The following is an 18,387-nucleotide window of genomic DNA, read 5'->3' as shown; positions in this document are numbered from 1 at the left end:
CCATAACCAGCTGTCGGAAGGCCCTGGCGGGGTTTCCTAGGCAAGGCCAGCAGCTGCAGTTTTCCTGCCATTGTACTCGACGACCCCGCCCAGCCTCTCACCACCTACCCTGGCGCGGCTGATGGCGGGCTCAGCCGGTGCTGACGCCGCCTGTAAAGCCCCGACGCAGCGAGCGCGCCTAGCCGGGCAGCCATGGCTTGAGGCCACCGCCGCGTCGTCGTGGTCGCAGGTGATCTGGCGAATGCGGCGTCGGACCACCGTCCTTGGGGCGGAAACGCGGCCAGCCCGGCCACCTACACCAGGCACCGCAAAGGGACGGGCGTGCGGCACCTCCCCCGCGGGACAGGAGCTCTGGTTACACGCTGGGATCTCCAAAGGGCAGCAGAGTCAATTCCAAATAGAAAGGATATTGTTCGTGCACCGCGGGGGCAGCTCAGTGAAAGCTGAGGCTGGTTTGGTTGGGTCCCAGCTGGGGAGAGGATTGGGTTGGGAAGGTCTCAAGCCAGCATTGAGGTGAGATAGGGCAGGGTACCCAGCAGGTCTCATGCTGCCATCTGCACAGGAAAGACCCCTAAGCCCCCTGGATATGATGAGGTGGACAGTATTAGACTGGGCCAGTTCCAGAATCCTGGTAACAGTTAAGAAACTGATGAGGGAGTAATGCTCTCTCAACTTGCTGCCTTCCCTGAAATCCTCCAGCCACCAATACCACCCTAGGACACCTAGACCAGAGCAGTCCAGGTCCTCTAAGACCCCTCAAACAGAGCCAGGCACCCCAAAAGAGGTCTGTGCCCTAAAAATTTAGGGGAAAGGTAGTCCCCTGGCTTCCCAGGAAGAGCAGAAGCAGGGGGATTTTTACCTGTAGAGATTGCTGGGATTACTTGCCATCCAAATGAAAGCACCCAAGGTCAGTGCTAGGACTATGGCCACTTCTGGTCAAGCAGTCACTATGATCCACAATAAAATAAAGATCCGGAGAACTCAAAGAAAATTTTAACACTGCTTCTATTTTCTTGAAGACCCTTTCTAGTAAATTCGGAGAGCATGAGTAGTATTTTCCTCCACCTTCCCTAAGAAAGAGACAGGAGCCAACATTCCAGACAGCAGATATCCTAATCTGGGGTGAGAGAACTTTGAAGGGTCCCTGTTGCCGCTCAGGTATCAGGCCCACACCACAAGGAACACACATCACATCCGAACATGGGGAAGTACTCGTTAACCATTCTGAGGTCAGCCTCAAAATACAGTCAGGTGACCACAAGTATTGGGTGCAATATCATTTATAAAGAAAGCCCAATTCCCAAGTTACCCAATACTGATCAATTCAACAAATATTTTTTAAAGGTGCCCCAGGGGCTAAAGGGCACATAAAAGCTGAGCCTAGAGGAGCCAAAAAGTGTACATAGACACTCTCTGCTGTGAATAGTTGAGGACTTAGAAAGTTTAGGAAGAAAGTTTTGTTAGGGCAGCCTCAAGTTGGTGCCCAGGTCTTGGACCTCTCTTACCACCCTGGCTCAGCCCTTCCCATGAAGAAATCCTGAACACTAGATCCCAGAACTCTCACCCAGAGCCACCATTTTATTTAAGGAGGGAACACTTATTTGAGGGCCCCTAGGACCACACACAGACCCAGGAAGGAAGCTGCCATAGTTTGGATCTGGAATGTCCCCTGAAGGCCTATATGTTAAAGACTTTGTTTCAAGTCCACGGTGCTATTAAGAGATGATAGAACCTTTAAGAGGTGGGGCCTTATGATCATTGGAGGTGCACCCTTAAAGGAGCCAGTGGAACTTCAACCCCTATTTCTTTTTTGCATTTTGACCATGAGGTGAATGATTTTGCTGTTTGTACTCCTGCCATGATGTACCATCACAGGCCCAAAGCAAAAGGGTCAGTCAATCACAGACTGGGCCTCTGAAACCATGGGCTAAAATAAACCTTTTCTCTTTATAAGTTGATTATCTTGGGTATTTGTTACAGTAATGGAAAGATAACAGAAGTTATAACCACAAGTGTTTTGTACAACCTAATATGTAAATGAAGTTCAAGTACAAGGTTACCAAATATTAAGCAATTCAAGAAATACTGTAAAAAGGAACACCAGAGGTTAGAAATTAGGAGAGGTTTTAGAGTCTGATTGAGCCCAGATCTCCAATCTTTGCATAGCCTTGATACCCTCTAGCTGGTCCACTGCAGGGATGGGGGTAGATGCCATACTGGGCTACCCAGACAGGACTCTGGTCCAGAAGACACAGTTGCAAAAATTCAGTAAGAGTGACATCAGCAAAAAAGGCAGAGTAAGGGCCTCCAGAAGTTTATCCTTCTATAAAAACAATTGAAAACTCACAAAAGCAGTCAGAATCTATTTTTTCAGAGCTCTGTGAATTAACCAAAGCCTTGTAAAAACCCTAAGGCACCTTATCAACAAAAGGAGATCATGCTGGGCATGGTGATGCACACCTGTAACCTCAGCAGCTTGGGAGGCGAGGCTGGAGCCTTGCAGGTTCAAAGCAACTTAGTAAGGCCAGAAGCAACTTAGAGAGACCCTGTCTCAAGATAAAGAATAAAAAGCACTGGGGATGTGATGCCATGGTTAAGGACCCTTGGGTTCAATCCCTGATCCAAAAAAAAAAAAAAAAAAAAAAGAAAAGAAAAGCAGATGAATCTTAGCAAGAAGAGTAAGTTCTGTGATATTTTAACTCACACTAGTCTCTTATCATTGCTCCCTAACTCCATGGCTGCCTTGAAAAATAACAGCTCAAGGCCTAATAAGGACAGAGCAGAACAGAATACTATGAACAACAGTATACCAATAAAGGAAGTAAATTTGCCGAAGTAGACAAATTTCTAGAAGGACAGAAACTATCAGAACTAACTTAAGAAGAAATAGAAAATTCAAATAGACTTGTAACAAGCCAAGAGACTGAGTTAATAATCAAAAAACTTCCCACATAGAAAAGCACAGGAACAGATGGTTTCTGTGGAAAAAAAAATTATTGTTTTGAAATACATGATGTAATCCTACTCATTTTTGTCTTTAAAAACTCCCCCTTGCTGGGTGCAGTGGTGCCTGCCTGTAATCTCAGCCTCTCAGAGGCTGAGGCAGGAGGATGGCAAGTTCAAAGCCAGACTTTGCAATTTAGTGAGGCCCTAAGCAACTCAGCAAGACCCTGTCTCTAAATAAATATAAAAAAAGGAACTGGGGATGTGGCTCAGTGGTTAAGTGCCCCTGGGTTCAATAACCAGTACCAAAACAAACAAACAAAAAGACTCCCCCTCACCTCAACATTCTTTAATGTGCACATAGTATACTATGGCATGCATATTCCCATTGCAATGTTCTGTTACTCCCAAATAAATGCTATTGTACTTTGGAGAATCTCTCTCTAATAAGTTTTTTTTAGTTTGATAGAAATATATAAAGAACACTTAAAATTCAGAAACAAAAATACAACCAATTTAAAAATGGGCAAAGGCCCAGACATGGCGGTACACATCTGTACTCCCAGCTGCTCCAGAGGCTGAGGCAGGAAGATGGCAAGTTCACAACCAGCCTGAGCAACTGAGTGAGACCCTGTCTTGAAATAAAAAATAGAAATAAGAAGGGTTAGTTATATAGTCCAGTGGCCCAGTATAAACTGCCCCTGGGTTCAATTCCCAGTATTGGGGAAAAAAAAAATAGGGCAGGGACCAAAGGATCCACATAGACTTTTCTCCAAAGAAGATGTACAAGTGGCCAATAAACACATGAAAATATGTTCAACATCTTTTAATAATCAAGGAATGAAAATAAAAACCACAACGTGACACACTTCAGATCCACTAAACCAGACAGTAAGTATTAAGGAAAATGTTGAGAAACTGGAACACTGATACGTCCCTTGTGTAAAACTGTGTGAATATAAGTATAAAACAATGTAGTTAACTCAGAAAATAGCTTGACAATTTCTCAAAAAGTTTAACATAGAGTTACCATATAACGCAGAAATTCCAGTCCTGGGTATATGCTTAAGAAAAGAGCAAGTTTTTAAAAAAGAAAGAAGTGAGAAAAGACATGTTTGTTCATACAAAAACTTGTGTAGGAATGTTACAGCAGCTGGATACTATGACTCAAGCCTGTAATCCCAGAGAGTCAGGAGGCTGAGGCAGGAGGATCGCAAGTTTGCTACCAGCCTCAGCAACTTAGTGAGATTCTGTCTCAAAATAAAATAAAAGGGCTGAGGATATAACTCAGTGGCAGAGCACCCCTGGGTTCAATTCACAGTACCACAGGGGGAAAAAAAGAAGTTCATAGCAGCATTATTCATAATAGCAAAAAATGGAAACAATTCAAATGTCCACCATAGACAAATAGATAAACAAATACGGCACACCCATACAATGGAATAGTATTCAGTTAAAAAAGTAATGAAGTACTGGCTCATGCTACAACATGGATGAACCTTGGAAACATTATGCTAAATGAAAAAAAATGAGGCAAAAAAGATTACAAAATGTATGGTTCTATTTCTATGAAATGTCCAGAACAGGCAAATCTGTAAAGACAGAAAGCAGATTAGCAGGTTCCAGGTGATGGGGAGAAGGTAGACTGACAGCCAGGAGGTACATGGTTTCTTGTGAGGAAGATTTAAATGTTCTGGAATTAATGGTGGTGATTATACAATCTTGTGAATGTACCAAAGCCATTGAATTGTATTCTTTACAAAAGTGAATTAAATCTCAAATTTTTATAAAACACACACATAGTGAAGAAGGCAACCTATAATTTACTAGAGACAGGGACCTAAGGCTAGGGTGGTGGCCAGCAAGCCATGAGGTGGGCTGCCTCCCTATAGCTTTGCGTGAATGCCATCCCAGGGCGGCCTGCAGCCACCACACATGGCTTTCCCTCCAGTGTCTCCAGCTGACTCCTCATTGCTGAGGAAACTCAGGGAGATCCCTTCGTGTGTCTCCAATGAATGACATACTCCAATCTCACAGGAACTTTGACTTTGAATGATTTTATTTTCTTAATTTAAAACTTAGACATCAGTGTGGACACATTTTTTTTTACATACATACAACTCGGTCATCTCATCCTAGCAAAGATATGACAGTATCTCACTAAGATGTCCATCTTATTAAGTCATGTCAAGTATTTGGCCTCAAAAATTTAAAAGAGGCGTTGTAATAGTTTGAATGTGCCTCCCAAGGTTTTCTGTATTGGAAACTTAATCCTCAGATTCATATATTTATGGTATTCGGAGGTGAGGCCTTTTGGGGGTAATTAGGATTAAACTAGGTCATGAGGGTGGGGCCCCTGTCATGGCATTAGTGCTGTATAAGAAGAGGAAGAGGGATCTGAGCCAGTAGCTTGCTCTGCATCACCATGTGATACCATTGGCCATGTTATAATGCAGTAAGAAGGCCCTGGCATGCTCTTACACTTACTGACCTCAAGAAGCATCAGCTAAATAAAGCTTCATTTATAAGTTACCCAGTCTCAGGTATAACAGATAGGAATGAAAAAAAGAAAGCAATGTTAATTAAGAGACAAGATAGCAACTCTCATGTAAAACAGGAACCATCTTGTACAGGCTTACAAATGCTAATTGTTAAATTTTCAGGAATTTTGCAAACTGTTAACATCATGTTAGTAGTTTAAAATGAGTCAAGGTGGGGGTATTTAAACCACAGGATTGGACACACTCCACAAATCAGGCCCTCTATCCCCTAATGTACACCAGTGGCTGATAACAGGGACAGGTCAACACTTGGGTTCACAGCACCATTGGGTTCAGCTGTGCCACATCTTTCCAAGTCACATCACTTGTCAACTCTTCACATTTTACTTAAGCCCTGACTGCATCACAATCCCATGGGCTATGCAGAGGGCTCTAGCTGCCCCACCTTGGCCAACTCCTTCTCCAAGGGGGTCACTGGGCATACCCCTTGCCCAGTAGGGGACAGAAAACATTAGAAGACGTGAGGTGACAGGTCTAGCAGCCCACTCTGCATTGTGCCAAGCTAAGCATACAATTGGGCACATGGAGGCCTTAGTGCATGACATTCACCTGATAAGGGAGACTAACTCTACAGAGGCAAATCCAGAGTGTACACTGCTGAGGGTACCCCACCTCCTGGGCTTCATTTTGAGGAATGTCAGGGATGGCTGGGTCCCTAGGTAGGTGACCCGCCCCCCATCTCCACCCTATGGAACAGTGCAGATGCCAAAATTTCCTTTAGCTGTGACAAAGAGCCTGGGTTACATGTAAGAATATGGCACAATGAATCTCACTGCTTTGTATACTTATGATGCACTGACTGAAAAATAGAAACAAGTATCTAGATGATTTTTCAAAAAAAGACTTGGGTTTTAAGTTTCAGAGTCGTTGTGTCGCAGGCTGGGCTGAGTCCCTTTCTTGTCTGGTACACCCTCTCCCTCAGCAGCCACACCATACTCCATGCCTCATTGACCTTTTGCCCCTCCCTTAACTCTGCCTCCCCTGTTCTATCCCCTCTGCCACCCAGGAGAGGCCTCTATGGTTGCTGGTCTCTCAAACATCCACGTCCTCATCTCTACCGCCACAGCCCTTTCTCTGCAAAGTACCAATAGGTGCATTTGCAAAGGGCAGTTCGCCGAATGCCACTCCAGGTCACTTTGGAAGCGCCACACTGCCTTCCTTCTGCTCTTGCCTGCTGCAGTTCTGGGGCAGGTGTGTGAGCAGAGGAGATGTTTACAAAAAGCAGCCTGGCTCTAAGCAGCACCAGAGGTGGTAGTGGAGTCCCCAGGATCCAGCATGAGGAATCGCCCAGGCATCATGCCATGGAAATGGACATGGAGGGACACCATGGCATGAAACAGTGCGAATAAACCTCCACAGCTTCTGGGACAGGAATAAGTCTCACCCACTCCCAAGACTGAGTCTCATGTCCATTCCTCAGCAGCTGGCCTGGCCAGGATCCCTGTGTGTGGAGGGGCAGGACGCCAGTGCTAACACAACACTTCAGGCAGAAGGGCAGGCTTCAAAGAAAGATGTAAACTTATACTCTGGGACTGCTCACAGCTGTGCAAAACAAATGAGCGGGAGAAATACTAAGAGAAAAGACCTGGAGAAAGTCATCAAAAATGCTGATAAAGGGTAGCTCTAAGGAGTAGAACTATGGATGTTATCTTCTTTCATTTAGTATGAATTATCTCCTATGTTTCTGGGATTTTCCTAATCCTCTAAGATGAGCAGAATTATTTGACCAAGAAAAGTGTTCATCATTCCTGTTTAATTTGATAACCAGCATTTCTTCTGGACCCCTGCAGCAGAAGGGCTGCTACCTACACCCACCTTCCTAGATTCCAGCTAACTGTAGCTGGCCTGACAACTTCCATTTCCAAGGAGGGCCAAGAGTCTCAGGCCAAAGAGGACAGCTGCCCAGGAAATACAGGTGCCTCTGGTCTTTGCTCTGGCCTTACTTCCTCCTGAGTGAGACAGGTTATCTCTGCCTTATTAGGATCTTTCAGTTGGAGAGGTAGGTGACCTCTCATGCACCCCAGCACTGCATCCGCATTGGTTCTGTAGCTGCTACAGACCGTCCCTGTTTTTCTCCTTCCCTTTTCCTCAAAAACGGAGGGCAGGGAACTAGGCAGCTGGCAGGGAGCCCTGAAGCAAAAGGGAGACAGGGCCCCAGGAGCACATAGGAGGAGTGACCACAAGGCAGTCTGTAGAATGACAGCAGCCACCCTCCTAGGGAGGGACCCTCCCATCTCAACTCATCTCACAGATGGGCCTGGGCCAAGGTTTCTCAGTATCTCTAAGTGGGGGGCAGGGGGTGTGGCTTTGCCCACAGCCTTGGCAGAGATCAGGAAGAGGATTAGGGAATGGAAATCAAAACACATCTGAGGGTTGGTCTCACTGGATGAAAGGATGCATGCTATTCTGGGCTTCTGGGGGCTTCCCAGAGACTCCCACTCACAGCCCCAGTGGTGATCACAGGCAGTGTGCTCCTGTGGGCAGGGAACTGCGTTGTACCTCAGGGGACTTTGGGGCCACTATCCTGCACCCCTGGGCACTGTGCTTCACTCCCCAAGTCCCTTTTCCCAGCAAAACCTGTAGGGGCTGTCTCCCCTCCTCAGTCCAGGAGCCCCTACTTAGGAACATGTTCCTGCCAGGGCTTGGCTAGAAAGGGGCCCTGGGCCTCAGAGACCAGCACCTCCCACCCAGCTCTGAGTCATGCGCTTGTACCCAGCCATGTTCCAGAATGGACTGCAAAGGTCAACACTGGCTGGACATTGTTGAACACGTGACCAGCCTCTAGAGTCACTCAACCTCCATAACCTCAGTTACCTCATCTGTAAAATGGCACAAGGGGCCTGAGAGTGGAGGACAGGGCAGACTAGGTGAGTCCCCTGCCCACACTCTGTACACCTTGGGCTCGGGTGCAGTTCTGGCCAAATCCCTCCCTACAGGCAATTTACTATTGTTAACTTTTTTACCACCCTGATTTACAGAGGAGAAGAAGGAAGGCTCCAGAAGCAATGGCTCACCCAGACTGCCTCAGCCAGAATCACACAGCCGGGGTCTGAGAATTAGTGGAAACTGACAGCCAGGTTTTATGCTTTGCCCTTTAGTTCGTGTGATCTCGGGCAAGTGCGCTGGCCTCCCGGAGTCCTGGTTTTCCCTTAGTGATGGGGTAATTGTCCGGTCCAGCAGGGTTAGCCGGTTGGGTGGGGCAGGAGTTCCACCTGCGGCTACCGGCCCCCATCAGGAGGAAGAGATGTGAGAGGGAAGAAGAGGGATCCCTATTCCAAGGGGCACTGCTGCCAGGGAGCCTCGAGGGTTGACCGGGCTCCTGTCCCTGGGTAGATCCAAGTCTGGGTCGCGTGGGGCAGTCGGGAGGGCTCGGGTACTGGCATGGGTGCCAGCCGGGGTCCCGCACGCAGCTCCCGCCCACGTCCCAAGCTGACAAGCTCGCTCCCTCCCTGGCCCACGGCCCTGCCCGCGGACTTGAGTGAGGGGCTGTTACCTTCCGGTCATGGTGGCTGCTCACGCTGAGCCGCGGGTCGCCTCTGGACAGGCTCTGCAGCCGCAGCCAGCCGGCAGCTGATCGCGGGTGCGGAGGAGGGAGACGCCCAAAAAAGGCAAGAGCGGCTCCACCCGCCCGCCCCGAGCGAGAGGTGGGGGCGAAGGGTGGACGGGTGGGGAGCGCAAGGTTGAGGGGTGCCGGTGACGGGTGGAGAGGTGAGAGGCGGGGTCTGCGGAGTGGGAGGTGGGGGTGGGAAGCAAAGGTGGGCGCTGCCACCCGTTCAGCACCAGCTTTTGGGAACACCCTAGAGTAGGAGCAGCGGGCGTGGGTCACATCCTCGCCACCGAGCTCTGTTCGCCACCTCCCGGATTCCGGGCATAGTTTTCCTTTTAAAGGGAGTGAAGTTATAATAAACAGTAACGAGTCCCCCACCCCTCCAGCCCCACCGGGACGCCGGGCAGGATGACCTCCTTAATCCACTGTCCCTGGTCACAAGGGAACCTAAACACTTGCAGGGGCCAGTGTCATGGAGGGGCAATGCTGAGACCACCTCCCCAGAGTTCTCAAAGTGGTCCCTGGCAGGACAGGAGTAGTCTCCTAGCCTTTATGCTTCAAAGAGACATTTCTGGGTACCTCCTCCCTCCCGCCAGGCACTAGGGATCCGCAGTCCACACAAAACCACCCTCAGGAGGGCCAAGATCCAGGGGTGTCCCTCTTCCATGGCTAGCCTAACTGCATACTTAGATGCCAGGCCAGTGCCCTCCCCCAGAATATCCAGTTCATCCAAGTATAAAGGGATTCCCCGTGGTCCCCCATAACTCAGCAAAAGTTTTTTTTAAAAAAACAACAAAATCCAAAGAGCAAGAACCAGGGACTCCCTTTCATAATGAAGTGCTACTAACAAAACACCCTAAGAGCCCATTAAAATGATCTGGTGATATAAAATCATTTAGGGAATCTATTTCTGAGGAAGTTATTAAACAAAACAAAATGCCCTCACTCTCCCTAAAGGCAGATATTTCTAGCTGGGCAGTAGAGTGTAGCTCATAATTGGAAGCAGCCTAGATATCACACTGTGAGGCCAGGGCTAGGCAGCCTGATGTGCTCACAAGATGAAACATTGTAACTTCTAGTCTTGGCAAGGGACAAAGACTATCTAGAAATGACTATGCAAAGCAGCAACTTTCAAATAAACAGTGGAATTCAGAGCCAGCAGTTGAGAGTAAAATGCAGCTGTCTACAGAAATAAGCTTGGAAAAGCACCTGTTCCCAAGTAGCTCAAGTCTTCAACCCAGTGCAGTTTTTTCTTTTTGCAATCATTTTAGCTAATTCCTTTGAACTATATAATCTGGTGGTTGATAAAGCATAAAGCATGGGGGAGGGATTTCTTGGCTCATCTGATTGTGTACAGAAATGTTTTCCACAATTGACAATGCTGAGGAGCAGGCATGCTAGGGACAGAAATCAATTGCTAGATTGTTAGTCAGATATTAGGGTCATGAGGGAACCAAAGAAATTAAAAGTAGGAAGCAAAACCCCAAAGGCTCCCACCTTCTCCCTCCAGGATCCTATTCTACTTTGTAGCCTTCATATAATTGCAGGGCACACATGGATCTGCCTGTGGCCAAACCAGGACACTTATCCATGGGCCAGCGGTGAACTTAGAGCTGGGTGCCAGCTGTGGGCATTGCTGTGCCCCACTGGAGATACTGGAGGTTTCAAGGAGCAACAGGCCAGTCACCTACAGTGTAGCCTGAGGTTAGATTTGCAGAAAGGATCTGGCAGTTGCCCAACAGGGGGTCATTCATACATTCACTCACTCATTCAACCAAAGGTTGGTTCAAGAGTAGTTATTCGTGCTGGGCTTGTGGCTCAGTTGTAGAGTGCTTACCTAGCATGTGTGAGGCACTGGGTTCAATTCTCAGCACCGCATATACATAAATGAACAAAATAAAGGCCTACCAACACCTAAAAAAATTAAAAAATAATAATAATAATTCTTAAAAAAGAGTAGCTGTGCCATGTGGGCACTGGAGGTACAACAGTGAGCAAGAAGATGTGGACTTGACTTTCACAGAGTTTAACTGGAGGTGGGGCACAGACAATAAACAAATAAATACACAATTGATTTTAGACAGGGATAAGTGCTGCACAGAAAAAGACAATGCAGGGAGGGCGCTTCAGAGTGGAGAGCCAGGAAAGGCTTCTGATGAGGTGACATTTGAGCTGAACTCTGAATGAGGAAGAGGGCAGCCCTGCAACCATGTGGGCAGAAGCAACAATAAGCTCAGCAGCCCTGAGATGAGAACTGAGCTTTGGGTGCTCAGGTCAGAAAGAAGTGTGCTGCAAAACAGTGAGACAGGGTGGGGCCTGGGGAATAAGGGAGAGAGGCTGGGGGCCGGAGCACCAGGGCCACAGCAATTGGCAGCCTCGTTGGAGAGGTTGAAGTAAACAACACTCCAGTAACTACAAGGGCAAACCTCAAAACCATCATTCTGAGTGAAGAAAAAACACACCATCCATATCAAGTTCTAGGATAGGCAAAACTAGACTGTGATGGAAAAAAATCAGAATGGCAGCCGCCTCCCCAGTGCAGGTTGGGCAGAGGAAGGGAATTGACTGGGAAGGGGCACTGTGGGCATTTCTGGTAATGTTCTATATCTTCATAGGGGTGTGGGTCACACAGGTGTGTAAGTATTTGTCAAAACTTGTGGAATATATGATTACAATTTGTCCATTCAGTCAGCCTTTTGTTGTGGTTACTAAAATACCTGACCAGAGCAACTAAGAGAAGGAAAAGTTTATTTGGGGCTCACAGTTTCATAGGTTTGGCCCATAGACAGTCAACTCCATTGCTTTGGGCCTGAGATGAAGTAGAACATTATGGTAGCAGGGCATGGTGGAAGGAAGGAGGGAAGCTGTCAGCTCAATGCAGCTGGGCAGCAGAGAGAGAAAGCACAAGGGAGGAGCCAGACACCAGATATAATCCCAAAGGGGATCCCCACCTTCCAGCCACACCCCACCTGCCCACCTGCCTGTAGGATTACCACCCTTTAATCCATTCAAATTATTAATCCACTAATCATTGGTGAGCTCACAGTTTTCATACTCTAATAATTTCACCTGTGAACATTCCTGAATCAATATATAAACTTCTTGGGGAATACCTCATATTCACACCATAATGCATTGTATGTAAATTTTACCTGGAAAGAAAAAATAGTAAACAGTATTGAGCTCTGGTAAATGATTCGCTTATTGATGTGTTTAGGTGAAATGGTATCAGTGTCTGTAACTCTGAAATCATGTTAAAAATCAAGATGAGTGGATGAGCGAGTAGAGAGGTGAATAAATGAAAGAGAGGTGGTATAGGGAGTCTAGCACAGTATTAATGGGAGAGTCTAGGTGATGGGCATCCAAGTAGTCAACCTTGATGAGTGCTTTTTCATAGCAAAATATCAGGGGGAAAGTCTCCCTGGTGGTTTCATGAGGGACACAGTGATGCAGAGATAATCCAATTGAAACCTATTTTACAAACATCCAGGAAGGATAAGGTTCTGCCTTGGGCCAGGCAGCTTTAGGAACCAGGCTTAGATACAGGCTCTATTTTGCAATGGACAGGATATGCCAAGGATTTGACTGTGGCGGGGCCTGTGTGGGCATGAAGACTGTTGTGTGGTGGGTGGGTCTCAGGGGTGCATGCTGATCCATGTGTGTGGAGGGCCTGGTCTGGTGGCGTGGGAGATGACTGACTGATATCTTTGATTTCCTGGCCTTTGGTGGCAGTGGGACAATGGGGGCAGTTCTGTTAGGGATGAAGTTGTAATTAAGCTGCTACAGCTGAGAGACCACTGTCTCGGGGAAGGTATTGGGAAGCATGGGGCAAGGAACAAGGGCCATGGGAAACTAGAGCTCAGATGAGAGGTCTGCTGTCTGGCTCAGATGTGGAAGGTTGAGTGCGGATGTATTTGGAGCCCTAGAGCTTATTGGAGTCCAACCCTTCAAAGATGAAAAAGGTCCCAGAGAGCACAAAAAGGGGTGGAGCAGGACAGTTGTAGGGGAGGGATGGTAAGGAGGACCATGGTAGATCCCAAAGTGCCAGAGAACGTGGAGGGAAAGAGTCCAAGGAGGAGAGTGCCACTGCCCCTACCAGAGAGGTCAGGGAGGAATCTGGGTTTGGCACCCAGAGCAGGCCCGTGAGAGTGAGCACCCCCATCAACTAGTCCAGCCAGAGAGCGGCAGCCAAGGACACTGCCTGCCCACCCTCAATGGTCTACCTTCTGTGCTCCCTGCCGTGGGAAACAAGTGGGAGGGGAGAATGGAGTGGACATGGGATATTAAAATGGCCCTGAAGAGAGGCAGAGAAGTGGGTAACAGTTGGGGGAAAGAGGGGAAAGGTACAGTATCCCCTCCAGGGTTTGGTAGAGTGGAGAGGCCAAGGGACATTCAGAGAGAAACTTGAATCACATGCTCAACCCAGTGATTCAGAGAAGGATAGATGGTCTCTGAGACGTCCAAGTCAAGGTGGGGCCACAAAGTGACACAAGAGCTGCCATAGAAGGCAGTAAAAGTTTAAGGTCCCCTGAGGCACTTCCTCTAGTGCTCAAGGCAAATAAGCACCCTTGTGAACAGGCAGATGCCCTCCTTATCCCAACCATCCTTCTCCCTCTCCCTGCGACATGTCTGTAAGCCCAGATACTCTGGAACCTGAAGCAGGAGGATGGCAAGTTCCAGCCCAACCTGGCAAACTTAACGAGACCCTGTCTCAAAATAAAAAATTAACTGGTGCGGTGGCACATGCCTGTAATCCTAGCAGCTCAGAAGGTTGAGGCAGGAGGATCTCAAGTTCAAAGTCAGCCTCAGCAACTTAGTGAGATCCTAAGCAACTTGGTGAGACCCTGTTTCAAAATAAAAAATAAAAAGGGCCAGGGATGTGGCTCAGTGATAAAATGCCTCTGGTTTAAATCCCTAGTACCAAAAATAAAAATAAAAAGGGCTGAGGGCATAGCTCAGTAGTAATGTATGATGTGAGATGACTTTGATGGCTCTTCTATCCCAGGTCTCTCCCCTGATTCTAGCTTAGCCATTGCCCTCTCGGGGCACTAGGGATGGCAAAACATTTGAATATTAATATATATTTAAATGAGTCAGTCAGTTCATGTGGAGCTAAAGTGCATTGTGAAGTGGCCTGTGAGAACCCCAGGCAACAGCAAACCCCCCTGGACCTTCCCAGCAAAAGCCTCTCCCTGCTGGGGGTCTCTAGACCAAATGACTAGTGGGTGCCACATCCACCTCTATAAAAACTGCTGGAAACTGGCTGTGTTGAAAACCAAATATTTCTTGTTAAACATGTGAGCACTCAGAACCAGGGCTAGACATATCATATGGCCAACACAAAATGCCCTTCTTCTCTCTGGACCATGCAACAGCTGAGACAGACCTTGGTGGGATAATGACCTGATAATTTTGCCAACACCTGAAGAACATCCACAAGAGACCCAGAGGTTCTTTTTAGTCTAAGGCAGACCTAAAACCCTTAGTGAGAGTCTGAGCTACTCAGGGATAGAACTAGGCCAAAGAACTGTACAATTTCCTGAAGACCTTGGCCTCAGACTCAGAAGGGGAAAATGTCATTTCACCCTTACCTAGGTTCTGGGACAGATGTGATTCAACTCACAGATTATGAATGAGAGCAACAGAGAACTGTTCCCAACAGATATTCAGGAATGCCATGTTTTTGCACCTTGACCTTCCAACAAGAAACTACTTGGGGACTCCAGGGGCGGGGGGTGCAGGGATAGATCAGTGGTAGAGCACTTACCTAGCATGCACAAGCCCTGGATTCCATTCCTGGCAACACACACACACACACACACACACACACACACGCCACTTGGGTACAGAGACCACACAATTCTTCAGTTGCAGACCCCCAGCCTCTCTTTGAATATTTCATCCATACACCAAAGTACATTTTGCTTCTTTTCCATTATAACCCACCTTTCCATCAGAGCTTCTCCAACCTCTGACCCAAATAAAGATCAGCCTCCCTCCCTCTAACCCCCAGCCCCAAATATGGCCTTCACAAAGAAGACCCAGAGTCCAGCCAAGAAAAGCTGGCCTCCAAAGTCCTGAAGTGCTGACTGAGGAGGGTGCCTGAGGCTAACCCAGAAGGGCACATCACTCGGGGGCATGTGACAACATTATCATGACCACTCGGAGGGCCCAAGGGAATGGCAGGGAGATCCAGGGGTGGGGCACAGGGATAGAGATCAGCTGGTAGAAGAGACCTCCCCAAGCCCCATGCACATCACAGCTTCTCTACCTCAGTGGCTGAGATGTTGCTCCACCTCCTTGGTTGCTTCCTTCCTTGAGTGCTTCCAGTAACTGCCCTGAGGACAATAGCAGCTGCCCAGCCTGCTTGGCACAGCCACGTGGAGGCCTGGGCAGCAGCCGGGAGCATGCAGCCACAACAGAGTACCCAGACAGACTCCAGTTTCACCTCTTCTGGGCAGGAGGCTTGGCCCAAGGTCCAGAGCTCCAGGGTGAGGCCGGAGGCACCTTGGGGTCAGGTGAGGACAGAGGAAGCCAAGGAAGGAAGGAAAGGCTGGCCTCCCCTAGGGAGACAGGCCCACAGAACAAAAGGAGCAACAGCTGCCCTCTGAATTCTGAAGGATTGGAAAAGGGACAGCTGCTAAAATGAACATTTCCTGAAGCCCTGAGTCCAGGAGCCCCTGGGAAGCCTGATGTGGACATGAACTCCACAGCACCCAGTGAAAAGAAACCCTGATTAACCACCCAAAGAAACCAAGAACAGCTACTCACTACCTTCTTGCCAACTATTGCTTTCCCTGCAGGAGGAGAAAAACCTCAGGATTATGTATCTTATTCTAAATAAATTATTTTATAGTCTTCTGCTATAAAACTTTCCTTGTATTAGAAAATGCCCAAAGGCAGAAAGAAGAAAAATTCCCTCAAGTTTTACCACTGAAAGTGTGCCTCCCACATGCTAGGCAAGTGCTCCATCACTGAGCCCCAACCCCAGCCCGTACTTCAGCATTGTTTTAGGGTAGGTCTACAAACAGTTCTTAGTTTTTAAAAGTTGACCACACTTGGGTTCCAGTCTTACCTGTGCATATTTATTTTGACTGGATTGTGATCATTTTGTGTTTGCACTTTCATATTTGTTTCTTCATATCAACGGCAGTGGTTTGCCACCTCAGTACCCATCAGGGCTTCCCTGGCTTTGGGGGCCCCATTCACATCATGCTATGAATACAGCACCTGGGGAGCTCTCTGATTTTGTGCTCTCTGGGAGAAGAGATGACAGTGTTCACATCCACTACGTCCATGGTTTGCATATTCAGCTTTTACAAACATAACTGGTGGGTGTTTTTCGGTCAAATTTTATACCCCTCTAGGGTGGGACTATTTACTTTTACATAGCATGGAGCCCAACAGGGAGCTAGATATATAGCAGGCATATGAAAATTTATTGAAACAGTGATGTGACACTGCATCGCCATGTTGTTTAAAATAACCTGCCTGCATGTTATAAATGTGCTGTACACCAGAATATAAACTCCCCAAGAACAGACTCCTGCCTTCTTCCCTGTTCTATTCTTGGAGCAAGAACAGGGATCCATTCAGAATAGTTTCTCAGTAAATATTTGTTAAAGACATGCTGTTTTAAATATTTTCGGTAAGTTTTGTACTCCTGTGAGGAACTGCCTAAATGCACAGAGCATACCATACTTCCATTCCTCAAAGAATCTCAAATATCATTTTACTCACACTATGAAAGTATAAAACTGCCTACTGGGACACGGCCAGTCCTTGAGGATCATTCACCAAGCAGTAGATGCTTCCACCATAGATGACTTTTTGGTTTCCTGCTTCTCTGAAAGGAAAACTTTACTAGCCAGACCAGTGACCAGCTAATCTGAGCGCAGAGAACCTGAGTACCTTTACCAGTCACAGAGCTTTGGCCCTTCCTCCTTGCTATTTTCCATTAGAAAGTTTTTGTGGGGGATATACTAACTGGAGCACTGGGAAGATAAGAGAGTCTTTGGTTTAATCTAAAAGCAGGGTGTATTGCTCAGTAGTAGAGCACCCCAGAGTTCAATCTTCAGTACTGATAAAATTTTTTTGGCTTTAATTATAAAATATGATTTAGAAAATTCAAGAGGAGAGGAAAGCCTAGTATTTGCCCATATTGTTGCTTATCCTTTCTGACATTCGAAGGTTTTCTTTTCATGATTTCCTGTTTAGAAAACTTTCTTCAGCATTCTTTTTTTTTTTTTTTTTTTAGTTGTAGATGAACACAATACCTTTATTTTATTTATTTATTTTTATGTGGTGCTGAGGATTGAACCCAGTGCCTCCCACATGCTAGGAAAGTGCTCCATCACTGAGTCCCAACCCCGGCCCGTACTTCAGCATTCTTTTAGGGTAGGTCTACAGACAGTTCTCTTAGTTTTTAAAAGTTTTCTTTTCATTGAAGAGTCTTGATTTTTCCCTTCATTCCTAAAGGATCTATCACTGAATATACAATTCTGGGTTGACATCTCCATTTCTTTGGGGGGAGGGTGAAACTTGGGAAATGTTGCACCACTTCCTCTGGCCTCCATGGTCTCTGATGAGAAATCCGCTGTCATTCTAATTGTTTTTCCCCTCCAGGTAATGTGTTGTTTCTCTCATTGCTTTCAAGATTGTTTTGCCTTTGGTTTCCAGAAGTTTGACTTAGAGGTGTCTTGATGTGGATTTATGTTTTTAGAATTTGCAGCTTCTAGAATCTCTAAGTTCATGTCTCTTGCCAAATTTATGGGCTTTTCAGTTGTTGTTTCTTCAATTACTTTTTTACCACTGCCTCTTACTCCTTTCAATATAGAAAGCTCAAAACAAAATTACCTATATGTTGTATGCAATTACTTTTTTAATCAGTGAAGAAAGGAAAAAAATATGCAACCCTACTTTTACGATTATCTATCTATATCAACATTTTTGTTTTTCATGTGGATTCAAATTTACTATCTGGTGTCATTTGCTTTCTAAGAACTTCCTTTAGTATTTCTTATAAATTAGGACTACTAGCAATAAATTCTCTCAGATTTTCCTTATTTTGGAATGTCTTTATTGATATTCTGTATTGGATAAGACATGGTCATTAAGCCTTTCTTTAATTCCTTAAGCATGATTTCCTTTAGTTCGTTGAAGATATTTATAATGATTACCTTGAGGTACTTGTCTGCTAAGTTCAGCATCTGAGTCCCTTTGAAAGTGGTTTGTATTGGCTGCTTTTTTTATATGTCACACTTTTCTGTTTCTTTTGAATGTCTCACTTTTTTCACTGTTGTTAAAAACTGGACATCTTGAGATAATATAGTGTAT

The 18,387-nt window shown here is 46.5% G+C and overlaps 1 protein-coding gene across 5 annotated transcripts in view; it reads right to left on the bottom strand.

Annotated features, from left to right (window-relative positions):
* The window catches only part of LIMS2 (LIM zinc finger domain containing 2), a 39,245-nt gene extending 23,607 nt beyond the window's left edge, over nucleotides 1-15,638 (bottom strand). The window contains exon 1 of one of the 5 annotated variants that reach the window (XM_079130515.1): nucleotides 15,323-15,638. Coding sequence is in view for 4 of the 5 variants with exons in the window: in XM_079130510.1 (XP_078986636.1) it covers nucleotides 109-194 (86 nt within the window). In the remaining variant the exon portion in view is untranslated. Of the gene's footprint in view, nucleotides 1-108; nucleotides 831-859; nucleotides 2,075-6,888; nucleotides 7,029-8,997; nucleotides 9,320-15,322 lie in introns of those variants that run through there. The other 4 variants (XM_079130513.1, XM_079130512.1, XM_079130511.1 and 1 more) reach the window with 4 other exon arrangements.
* Nucleotides 15,639-18,387: the final 2,749 nt, after the last annotated feature.

Source organism: Sciurus vulgaris (genome assembly GCF_902686455.1).
Source record: "Sciurus vulgaris genome assembly, chromosome: 3".
Classification (NCBI taxonomy): Eukaryota; Metazoa; Chordata; class Mammalia; order Rodentia; family Sciuridae; genus Sciurus; species Sciurus vulgaris.
The sequence above is the reverse complement of the archived record's forward strand: the minus strand, read 5'-3'. Positions and strand labels throughout refer to the sequence as shown.